Source organism: Eptesicus fuscus, chromosome 15, assembly GCF_027574615.1.
Source record: "Eptesicus fuscus isolate TK198812 chromosome 15, DD_ASM_mEF_20220401, whole genome shotgun sequence".
In the NCBI taxonomy this organism is placed as follows: Eukaryota; Metazoa; Chordata; class Mammalia; order Chiroptera; family Vespertilionidae; genus Eptesicus; species Eptesicus fuscus.
In genome coordinates, this window is record NC_072487.1 from 63,562,156 (window position 1) to 63,574,708 (window position 12,553).

General features: G+C 48.7%; 1 protein-coding gene across 1 annotated transcript in view; it reads left to right on the forward strand.

Annotated features, from left to right (window-relative positions):
• The first annotated feature begins 288 nt into the window (after nt 1–288).
• TTLL11 (tubulin tyrosine ligase like 11) overlaps nt 289–12,553 on the forward strand; it is a 183,152-nt gene continuing 170,887 nt past the window's right edge. The window contains exon 1 of the mRNA XM_054727447.1: nt 289–1,096. Within this exon, the coding sequence (XP_054583422.1) occupies nt 302–1,096 (795 nt within the window). The 5' untranslated portion in view covers nt 289–301. The remainder of the gene's footprint in view (nt 1,097–12,553) is intronic.

Here is a 12,553-nt window from a genome sequence, read left to right on the forward strand (position 1 = left end):
TGGCTTCCGCATCTCATTGGGAGCTCTCCGACCCCAGGAAAGGGGGCTCCCCTTCTCTGGATGGGGGCTCTCCCAGGAGCAGCAGGTGTGTCTTCACACGGAAAGCTGCTGCCTCAGGGCCTGGACTTGTCACGTCCATCATCGGGCTGATGGTGCAGTTCCTCACAATGGGAGAGGCTATGCCTCCTCCTGCAGACCAGGGCGTGGGTGGGGGGTGGGGCCTCTTGTTGGGGAGCTTTGTCTCTGCTCCCCAGGCCCAGGCCCAGGAGCCGCACTGGTGCCCAACACTTTTCTACCCTGCATGTCACCTCCAGTCTCTCTGAGCTCTGCGCCCTGGGCGGGCAGGCGGGCGCGCGCCGCTCCGCCCTTTCCCTGCCCCCCGCTCCCCCATTCCCGCTTTGCCCTCTTCCAAGATGGCCGCTGCCGCCTCTGTGACCGGCCTGGTCACGTGGTACCGCCGCCTGTGAGGTCGAAGAGGCCAGGACGGCGGCGATTGTCCCTCCCCACGCGCCGTCCACAGGCGTCGACTGCCCCTGTCAACCGGAGCCTGAGCGATCATGGCAACGGGCTCGGGCGGGGAGAGCGTGGCAGCGGCGGCGGCGGCGGCGGCGGCAGTTTGGTCGCGGCCCCGGGCGGCAGAGCGGCGGCGGCGGCGGTGGCAGTGGCGCTGGCACCGGCCCTGAGCGCCATGCAGCAGGGCGGCTCCGAGAGGGAGCTGGCGGCCGGGTGGGAGGAGGCGGCGGCGGCGGGGCCAGTCCGCGTGGACCCTGGCGCGTCCGGGGAGCCGGAGCGCAAGGCGAGGGAGGAGCGGGCCTCGGCCGGGGCCCCGGCGCAGCCCCGTGCGGCCGAGGAGGGCGACGCCCGTCTCCTCCGGCGGTCGCCGTCCACGCCGCCCGGGTGCAGGCCGAAGCCGGCGCCCGCGCGGGGCCTCGGGCCGCTCGGGAAGCCCCGGAGCAAGGGCCGAAGCGGCAGGCGGAGCCCGGGCCGCCGGTCGGACGGGTACTACTCCCTGCGGCCAGTCACCGTGGACAGCTCCAAGGCCAGGACCTCGCTGGACGCTCTGAAGATCAGCATCCGTCAGCTCCAGTGGAAGGAGGTGAGGCGGCCGCGCGCGTGGGCCGGGGGCGGGGGTGGGCGGGACGAGCCCGCGGGAGCCGGCGGCCCGGGCCGGGGGCGGGCGCCGCTCTCCAGTCACTCCCGGAGGCTGTCAGCGCCCAGGCCCGTTAGCCGCCCCTGCCTCTGGCTCCCCTACAGCTCTCGTCCCCAGCGCTCAGCTCCTGTCCCCCGACTTTGTAGATATTTGTTTGTATGTCTGGCTCCTCCACTAGCTTGTGAGTCCCGGAGACCTGGGACCCTCTCTCTTTCGCTTTTTCATTCAAGTTGTATTTGTGTGGCCCTTACTGTGTGACTTTTGCGCAGTGGAACAGTTTGTACTTTGTAGGCAGACAGACCCGGGTTCTCACCATACCCCGCTGCTTAGCCATGTGACCTTGAGCAAGTTGCTTTACCTTTTAAGCCTATTTCGTCCTCTGTAAAGTGAGGCTAATAATAACTATCTCACAGTTTTGTAGGTATTAGAATATTGTAGCATAGCACAAGTGTGCAATAAATACCATACTCTCTCTCTTCCTCCATCACCATTATGACCATCCCCACCACCACCACCACCGCCGCCATCCTCCTCATCCTCCTCAGTGTAGGCACTGTATTTTATGTTCCAGGGCTTGGCATGCAGCAGGTTTCAGTCAGTGGTAGATGAAAGGGTGAATGAAGGAATGGATTATTTGTTCCTGAACCCATTTTTGACCCCGTGGAGGCTGGGATGAAGCACCAATGACATCCAGACATGTCTGTTGCAGTTGGCTTAGTGGATAAAGTCATTTGACTTTATTTGCAGCTCCTAAGACTATTTAACTTGCTTTCATGTGTGTGAGGATTGTGATTTAGGGTAGTCGAGTCTGGAGACTTAGGCCCACATGGCCTGCTGATGGGACAGGATCTGCCACAGGCAGCTTGAGGACTCCGGGACTTAGCCCTGAGCCGTGGCTGTGGTGGATGTCCAGGAACAGTTATGAAGTTGGAGCATGCATAGAGACGGCCACAGAAAGGATTGATGAGGTCACAGGTTTGATGTCCCAGCAGGAAGGAGTCATGTAATGTGGAGGGAAGTTAAGAATCAGGCAGGGCAGACTTCCAGGTAAGTAGATGTTAGCCATTGGGGAATAACTCCAGGTGTCAGGGTCCTCAGCCTTGGGGCTTGGGATTGAGGGGAGGAGTTTCAAGCCTAGGACACCTGGAGAAAGTGAGGGAGGACTCCCGGATCTGGACAGGGTCCCAGGTTCACCCCAGAGATCTAAGGACCAGAACAAGATAAAATTAGAGAACTCATCAGTGCCAGAGTCCTGATGGAGAGAGAATCCACGAACTGAAACCAGGCCACAGTGCCAGGCAAGCTGATTGGCCCAAGCAGGGCCTATGCGTAGCTTAGCCCCGTGGGAGAGAGATGTGTAGCTGGCTAGATCTTGAGAGCCAGAGCCAGATGGACTCAGAAATCAGCAGGCCTTCCAAAAAAAGGTTCGTTCATGCCAACCCAGGTTCGTTCTCTCATTCCATAAGTGTTCATGGTGGATGCTGGGCCCTACAGATCAAAGATGCTTAAGATGTAAGATATTCTTGCCCTCAGGGATCTTAAAGTTCAGCAAGGGATAAAACACAGTGAAGAAACCACTGCAGCAATCACAGGGTCTTTGCTTCTGCTTCCTGAAACCCTCTTTTCCCAATTAGGTGTATGTCTGACTCTGTCACTTCAGATCTCTGATCAAATGCCACTTCCTCAGACAGGCCTTGCGTGCTGATCCCTCTTTATTCATTTATTTTCCATAGCACTAAACTCTACCTGACACTGTATTATGTACTGTTTGTTTATTATCTGTTTCCCTCATTAGAATGTAAGCTCTATGAGGGCAGGTGTTTTATTTTATTTACCTCAGCTGCTTGGCACATAGAAGGTGCTCAATAAAACTTTATTGAATAAATGAATATGTCATGTGATAAGTGTTTCTCTCACTCTATGTAAAGTTGTATGTGTTGTGGGAGGTGGAGGAGGGCCACTCAGGGCGGGCTTCCTGGAGGAGAGAGATGGGAGCTGAGTGCTGAAAAGGAGTAGGCGTTATTTAAGGACTGTCGACTCCGATCCCTGGTAGAGGGAGTATTTGGGCAAAGCAGAGGTGTATTTGGGGTTCAGTATGGCTGGATATTGAGTGGGTGGCACAGTAGTGAGAGATGAGGTTGGAGAAATGGCAAGGATCAGATAGTGTGCCACACTGTGGGATTTGGTCTTTTTTTGGAAGGCTATGTGAGTCACTACAGAATTTTACGTTTCTTCCATTAATTGGCTGTGATGTCTTGGCAAGTGCATTCAATGTTTTAGGCCTCAGTTTGCCTATCAGTTGGATGGAGGTGGGTTGAACTGGTTCAGTGGTTCCTAGTCTCTCTACTGCTCCAACCACATAATGGTGGTGTTATTCTACCTGAGACCTTTAACACTGGTGAAGCCAGTGGGGTGGGCACTTTCCAGGGCACTACTGGTAACCGCCCTGTTTTCCCCAGTGTGAGTAGGGATGCTCGTTCTAGTATATTTTATACCATAATTCACTCACAGTAAGATTTTACTATTAGATATATGATTATTTACTTAATGCCATTGTCTCCTATTAGTCAGTGAGATTCTGAGGACGGGTGGTGTCTGACTCATGTCCCTAGTGCCCAGCACATTGAGGGTGTTCAATGAATACTCACCAAATGATTGAATGAAATACTTGCAAAGGAGCCCATATCTCCTCTGAACCTAGAATGTGGAGTTTGAAAAGTGCCAGACTAGGTAAGCTTTAAAGTTTCTTCCAGCTTTAAACCCGGATTATGGCATTCTTACTACCGGCTACAAAGTTGACTTCATGACAAGTAACCTGTATGTAAACCAGGTCCTAACAAAGTTATATTTGTTATGCCAGCCCAGGAACTCTCCAGGCCTCGGTGTCCCATCTGTTACAGGGCGATGTTGGACAAGATCATCTCTAACGCTCAGCACTGACTTTCTAGCAGCAGGAACATCTACTGGAGGCTGCCATGCAAGGAATTGAGCCAGTGTGCCTTGCATGACATACTGTGCTTCTGCTGCAGGATTTGAGGGTGCCCAGCTGGCCGGCTTTGGCAGGTGGTGGGTGGGTAGCCCAGGCAGGAAATAAGGTCATAAATACCAACCAGGGTGAAAGTTCTGTCTCCTCTTTTGAGTGCATAGTGAGGGGCTACATGACACAGTCCCCTTAGCAGGGCAGCACCCAGTCAGCATGTGAATTCCCACATTTGCTCTGCTACAGGGCACAATCTCTCTCCCTCCTTTACTTTTCTTCATTCCACGTTCATTTAACAACAACTATAACAAACCCTTATATAGCTCTTACCCTGTCAGACACTTTTCTGAGCGTTTTACATGCATATAATGATTTCATTCTCCCAACACCCCAATATAGTAAATGCCTGATTGTCTCCCTCTTACAGAGGAGGAAGTTGAAGTGCACAGAGGTTAACTTATCTAAGGCCACACAGCTGGTAAGTGGCAGAGCCAGTATTTGAAACAGGTATTTCATTTGAAGCCAGCTGTCAGTTATGTCTTTCCCCCCTGCTCCCTTCTGGCTCTCTGTCTGCAGACCTGGCTTAGGGGTTGCAGATACAGATGTGACTGGGATTCGTTCCATGCCCTCCAGCAGTGCCCAGTGCAATCTAGTCCAGGGACAGACATACCCCAGACTGTTACAATCTAGTCTGGGAGTTGAGTGGGTAAAGGGCATTTCATACAGAGCAGGAACAAAAGCAAGGAGTACAGATCAGGTTTTATATGTAGGATGGGACGCTGGCAGCTTAGGGGGCATGTGGGAGCGTGGAGAGGGAGGGAGAAGGAGCCGGATCACAGAGGACACTGAAAGGCTGTACCAAGAAGCTCGCGCTTCTGCCTGGATGTGATCACAGGTTCTTGCCACATGCAGCCCGGGCTTCCCTTGCCCACTCTCAGTCCCAAGTGAACCACGCCAACTGATGATTCCGTTTTAGCCATGTTCACTCTGGTCAGGTCTAATTCAACTGTGCCCATAACCTTAAAATTTGTTTGAAAGGAAAAATCGCATATGTTAGCTCTGTGAACTTGGAGATAAGATGTAAGTTCATTGTAGAATAGGAAAATCATGTTTACAGGGTCACCACTGAAGTTACAACATGAAAGAGAGGGATGGTTTCTGGCTCATGGTAGATGATCAAGAAATATTTACAAAATTGCATGGTCCACTTCCAATCATGTGAGCCTCTCTCTTCATCTCCTATATATTCTTTTGTGGTTTTGACACACTCATTAAAGAAAACCTTAGGGAGAAGGCGCCTCAGAGAACAGATGCCACTGTCATTGTGAGCTGCCCTCCCTGGAGATGTAGGTTGTGTATATGCGCACAGTGGTGCCATGGACACCGGCTAATGTGGATGAGAGATTTGATAGAGGGACCTTTGTTGTAAAGGTGTAGAGGCCTGATGCACAAACCCTGTCCCGAGATCTACGTATTGCCGTGTGAGCTCTTTGTTTCAGAGACTCCAAACCATGAGGACAGTGACCATGTTTCTCTGTTCCAGATGGGCTGACACCTCTCCTGCATCACATCACCTCGTGCCTTGCTGCCTCAGCTGCTGTTTGTGTACACATTTGTTTCCCTGAGTGTGTTTGAACCATTGTCTAGTAATTTTTATAAATGCCTCTTAAACCCTTAGCAGGCATTTCTGATGGTGCCTTCTCTTCTCTCATCTGCTTCTGTGTCATCTGAATAAAGCCTTCTCATCCTTAATGGAGCTGGGAGAAGAGGACAGTTCCCCCCCCCCCCCCCCCCCCCCCCGCCCATGCCATCATCCCCAGGTGTAGTGTTACTTTTCTAGGAATTCCTTCAGTCCTCTGCCTAGGACTCTTATGAAGGCCAGCTTCCATATTTGCTCTTTATGCTGGTAGGGAGATTTTATTTCTCTTTGTGTTGGAACTATGAATTGTTGGAATTTAAGAAAGCAACATTGGAAAACTTTCTGGATGTCTGAGGTTATTTACAAATTCCTTTGTTCAGTTTTCCAAAACAATATGTGCTTATAAAAACATATACAGTTCACAAGTATATAAAATAAAAACCAAAAATCCCTGCTCCCCACTCTCTGTTCCCCTCCCTTCTCCCCCACCATTTCTTTTTGGAGGCAACACCAGTATTACAGTTTGGTATGTTTCTTTTCAGATTTTTTTCTAATTCCTGTATGTATCAGCATAACTAAATTGGGCTATGGTAACAAGCAACCACAAAATATTAGTGGCTTCACAACAAAAGTTTATTGCTTGCTCACACTTAAGGGTTCAGTGTGGGTTGAGGGTGGTAGTGGGAGACGGGGTTCTCATCCATCTTGGTTATTCAGAGACCCACGCTTCCAGCTCATCACAATAAGTCACTGAGGGAAGGGGGCATGTGGGAGAGTGGAGAGGGAGGGAGAAGGAGAGGGAGGGAATGGGAAATTGTGGCTTTTAAGACTTCTATCCAGAAGTGACTGCTCACATCTTATTCATCAAAGCATGGCTAACTTCAGGGGGGCTGGGCTGTGCTGTCCTCCCCTGAGGGGGTAAGAGGAGAATCTGAATATCGTGCCAGGGACTACTCTGTAGCTATACTAAAAACCATTGAACTGTACACTTTCAATAGTGTATTGTCTGGTATGTGAAGTATCCTATATAATAAAACCCTAATATGCAAATCGACCGAACGGTGGAACAACCGGTTACTATGATGCACACTGACCACCAGGGGGCAGACGCTCAATGCAGGGAGAGCACCACTCAGCCAGAAGCTGGGCATGGCTGGTGAGCGCAGCGGCGGTGGTGGCAGCCTCTCCTGCCTCTGTGGCAGCACTAAGGACCCCTCGGGGGATGTCCACCTCCCAGCTTAGGCCCACTCCCTGTGGCAGGCGGACAACCCTTGAGTGGGTCCCGGACTGAGGGACCCCCCCCCCCCGCAGTGCACAAATGTTGTGCACTGGGCCTCTAGTATTTCAATAAAGCTGTTGAAAAAATGCTACCTGCTTACCCAGTTCTCATCATTGAAGAATTCTTGTCTTCTAGGTTGTAATTGCAAATATGCTTAGAAACTCAAATTAGTCCAGTGCACCCTGTTAATTCTGCATTGCACTATTGTCAGGAAGGATGTCTTAAATTATGTCTGGTCTAATTAGCACATTACCCTTTTATTATTATAGACTGTAGGCCCGATGCACAAAGATTCGTGCAAGAATGGGTCTTCCTTCCCCTGGCTGCTGGCACCGCCTTTGCTCCAGCCCAGAGCCGCCTTCCCGCCTTCCCACTTCCCATGCTGCCCAGAGGCCCGGAGCAGCTGGGGAGGTGTGGAACGCCTGTGTCGTCACCATGGCAAATCAACCTGCCATCTTTGTTGGGTTAATTTGCATACTCACTCCTGATTGGCTGGTGGGTGTCATGAAGGTACTTCCAATTTGCATCTTTCTCTTTTATCAGTGTAGATGGGCTCCTTGGTTACCTGTGTCTAATGGAATCTTGTCCTGGTGGCATAAAGTAGTGGCAGCTGTAACAGTTATTTGTTTTGTTTTTGTGGGGGTTAACTTGAATATTTGCCTAAAGAATAAAGTTTATGCTTCTTATGAGGGCTCCATATAATTCTTTCTACCACCTGAAATGCAGTATAGCGTGGTGGATAAAAGCTTGGGATTTGTAGCCAATTTAACATTAGGCCAATTTTATTGTGAGCCTCAGTTTCTTTACCTATATAACTAGAGGCCCAGTGCATGGATTCATGCACCGGTGGGGTCCCTTGGCCTGGCCTGTACCCTTTCACAATCTGGGACCCTTTGGGGGATGTCAGACTGCTGGTTTTGGTCTGATCCCCACAGGCCAGGCCGAGGGACTCCACCGGTGCACAAATCCATGCACTGGGCCTATAGTATGCATATAAGATCTTTGGTTAATCTCTTCTCACCTTCCCCCTTCCCCACTTCCCTCTGAGATTCATCAGTCTGCTCCATGTTTCCATGACTGTGCATTGAGCATCTGTCCCCTGGTGGTCAGTGCCCATCATGGCTACTGGTCAAATGGTTGGACAGTTGCTTAGGCTTTTATATATATAGATGGACATCATATACCAGTAATCAGACCTCATGGAGTTGTTTGTTGCCAGCCTAAAAAGATATAATCATGTCAAGTCCTGGTACATAAAGACTCGATTGAATTTTTTTTATTACATCTGGCCCTAAGCTTCTTTAGACTTACTTCATATATTCCAGGCAGCAAACTCATCCTATCTTTGGCATTGCAGAGTTCAAGCCAGAAATAGAGAGCCAGCTGTTTGTAATCTTTGGGTTTTGGCCGGGTTTACTTTCCATGACAACATAGCTTTCTTTAGCCTGTGCACTTGTTACTTTCTTAAGGAATCTTAGGCTCTGTGTGAAACTACCTACACAAATCCTTATCCTCTTACTGGATTTTTATGACATTTTCTTTGAAATTACGAAACTTTATGACTCTCTAGGTAGGTTGCAATGATGTTCCTCTAATGGTATGTTCTAACTGTGAAAACTTCTTACTCCTAAGACATTTTTTTCTCGGAAAAAGGGCTGTGTGCAGGGAATAAAGGGAGGGGCAAATGGTCCCTCTTGGGTGACAGTTTAATAAGTGTCAGCTGGTCACTAAGGATTGTTGTTTGAAGAGTTTATGCAGCACTATTCCATTAGAATGTGCAGAAGTATTTCTGGAAAATATGGTGACTAAAGCATGCAGATATGATCTTAAGTTCTGAGGCTTTGAAAGGTCTTCATTATTCAACAAATATATGCTGAATGTCTACTGTGCCCCAAGCCCTGTGCAAGGCACTGTTAGTAAAGACATAATCAGACGCCATCCCTGTCTTGAACCAGGGCCACTTCTATCCCATACTGTCCTTTTGTGTGAATTAGAAAAAGGTGCCCCTGCTCCTTAAGGAGAAAAATATTAAATTAGTCGATATATTATTTATACTCAAAACAGATTTGTTATAGCAAATGAATTATTAGTGAGAAATGAATACTAGCTATTGAATAATATTTACATGGTAGAATGAAGTTCTTATTGATGTTAAACTTGGAATTCAGAAATATTCTGGCATAGTAAACATCAGATGATTGAACCCCAATATGAAACTTCACATTTATCTAGTGTACTAATACAATGAAGGATTTTTAAGAAAAAGTTAAAGGAACTCACCAATTATACATCAGATGTAATAGCAGATCTTATTTAGAAACATGATCTATTTTAGATGTTACTGGACCAACAAAGTCTTTTGGTAATCCAGTTTGTCAAAGGAGAACATATATATTGTCTTGTTAAAATAGACACTTGACTACCGTGTGCCAGAAAATTCTCATCATAAATACAAAATTGCCCAAATCATCTGATATTTATTTACCCAACCAGAATATTTCTGAATTCCCTGCTTAAATCAACAAGTACTTTCATTATGATAATATGTAAAATTACATAGTACTAATATTTGTTATGAATAATCCATTTGTAGTAGAGTAAAAAATATAATTATAAAATATGAAAAGTGTTCAAAACATTAAAGATGTCTGTCTGTGGACAGCATCATGGCACCCTTCTGCATGACCTAAAAAGCCAGATGTGGTGGCCTTGCAGGCCCCAGGCTAGCGGGGTAGACATAGCTGGTGATTCTAATGTGAGATGCTGAGTTCTACTAGCAGTGTGTATACACTGTGGTGGGAGACAGAGGGAGGCAAGACAAGGTCAAAGGCTTGTGTGTGTGTGAGAAATGAGTAAGGAGCATCATCTTTTGACATATTTGGCTGTCAAGTAGCCTCTAAACCTTCTTTTAGATTCCAGCTACTCTCTGAATAAGTGAGGTAGCTGAGTTACAGATTGGAGAGGTGTTTATACTTTTAATAAGACTGGATGCTCTCTCCTCTTGCCTACACCTTCCTGTGTCTTTAGGTCTCTGTTATCATAGCATGAATCAGCTTTATTGTTATAGCTTGTTTAATTTTCTTTCTTTCCCTGTTATAGTTTAAATTTTTTTCTTTATTTTATTTTTTAAAAATTTTTTTTATTGATTTCAGAGAGGGAGAGGGAGAGAGATAGAAACATCAATGATGAGAGAGAATCGTTGATCAGCTGCCTCCTGCACACCCCACACTGGGGATTGAGCCCGCAACCCAGGCTTGTGCCCTGACTGGGAATCGAACTATGACGTTCTGGTTCATAGGTCCTCGCTCAACCACTGAACCACCCCAGCCGGCCTCTTTCCCATCAAATTTTAAATTCAACTAGTGCAAGAGCCACATTTGTCTTGTTTATTATTGAATCCTTACACTCCAATGCACAATGCCTGGCATCTTATATAATAAGCTTTTGACAGATATTGGCTGAATGATTTTTTTATTCATTCCTCAGGCATTTCCTGAACTCTCATTTTGTGCCATGGACTCCACTGAGCACAGGGCAAACAAAGAAATGACCCCAAGAGTGAATCAGGGAGCTCACTGTCTAGTTATCACGCTCTAGTGGAGGAAGAGCAGTGTTAAAGAGAGATGGAGAGTAGCTGACTCAGATTCTGGCTCAGTTAGGGCCTCCTATAGCAGGGGCCTCTCAGCTGAGTCTGGATGGAAGAGAGGGGTGAGCAAGGTTTCCAAGGGGTAGAAACAGGACAAGTATTCAGACAGGGATCAGCATGTTGGCATGCTAGGGCACAAGGAATTGGGGGGACTGCAAACATTTATCTGGCTGGAATACAGAATTTGAGGAAGGGAGAGCCATGAATGATTGGACCTGAGAGGTAGGCAGGAGCCAAGGCTGATAGGTTGGGGGAGCCATTGGAAGGTTTTGAATAGGTGTGTGTGTGTAACAAAAATCACATTTGTATATTGGACAGAACCCTCTGGCTGTGGTGTGGAAGGTGTGTTTAGGGGTTGGGTGGTTAATTGGAAGTAGAGAAAACCCTGAGGGCAAAGACAGTGGCTTCCTGGTCAATTTCCAGCTTCTGGCAGGGGAACCTTCCAGCATCCCTCTGATGCAAGTGGTGTTTATGTCATTAGCTCTACCTTACAGATGAGGTACCCAGGGCCGGGACTGACCGAAGGACTCAAACCCAGGTCTTCGGTGATGCCAAGTCAAGTGCAGTCTCCTTGTCCCATGTTGCCAGGCAGGTTGGCAGTGCTGGGGAGAGAATTGGCTCCTGGTGTCTCTTCTCTCCAGGGATCGCTCTCCTACTTTCTTATGAGGGAGGAGACTCTGTCTTCCAGCCACCTAATGTGGCCCTTCAGGTCATGGTACCGCCTTCCCTTAGCCTCCTTCCAGGCAGAAAGAGATGGAGGCCCAGGGGGAGCTGAAAGCTGTCCTCACCAAAGCAGTGGGGAGAGATTTGTGGGCTATTGGCATTCTCATTGCCTGGGTATCACGCTGCTATTTAATAAAGGCCTCATTGCTTGATGGGCCATTACATAACCAATGATATATTTCAACTTCATTGAGGAGGAAGATGCAGAGTTAAATCATATTCAGACAGTGTGGAAACAAAAGCACAAAGAGGCCACTCACATGCATGGACCTCCTCCAAGGGGGAGGGAAGGGAACAAACCATCAGGGGGTCCCAGCTAAACCAGGCACACAGGTTAGGAGCTTTTGCATTTTTTTCTTACTTAGTGCTTGTGGAGAAGGTGCTGTGCATTCTGTAGGTGAGGAAGCCGAGTGCCTGGGACACTGGCCATCGAGGTGGAACTAGCATCTGAACCCTGGGTCCGCCCTTGCAGTGCCTGCTCCTTCCCTGCACCACACTGCCTCCCCTGTGCACTCTGTTCTCTCTAGGAGACAAACCATGACTGATTGTTGTGCAAAGGATGAATGGTGTGGAGGTCAGCAGCCTGTGCCAGTTTAGAGTGAACACTCCCCGAAGGCAGAAGCTCATCTGTCTGCCCCTGGTCCTGGCGGGGTGCTGCACATGCTACATACAGGGCAGTCCTGACCTTCACCCTCTCAATCCTTTCCCTCTTGTCCGCCTCCCCTCTCCTCTGCTTCTCTGCCCCACTTCAAAATCCAGTCAGTTATGAGCCTCACCATGAAGCCTCGCCCTCCGCACAGAAGCAGTGGCTTCTTCCTCTTCGTCCTCATGGCACTTGGTCCATCCCTCTGTACATATTGCTTTTCATGGGGGACAGTGATTTGTAGGGGTACCAAACCCTGAGCAGTTTGATGTCAGTGATGGGGTTCTGTGTGTGTGTGTGTGTGTGTGTGTGTGTGTGTGTGTGTTTGTGTGTTGTGTGTCTAGTGCCTGCCCTAGAGCAGGTGCTCATGCAGGGACCTGGAAGAATGGAGGACAGGTGCCTGCGCTGGCCTCACCTGCAGCAGGGGGCTCTCACTTGCCCTCACCTGGGAGAGTGACCACCCCTCCCCCCCACTCCTCACCCCAGCCTCGCT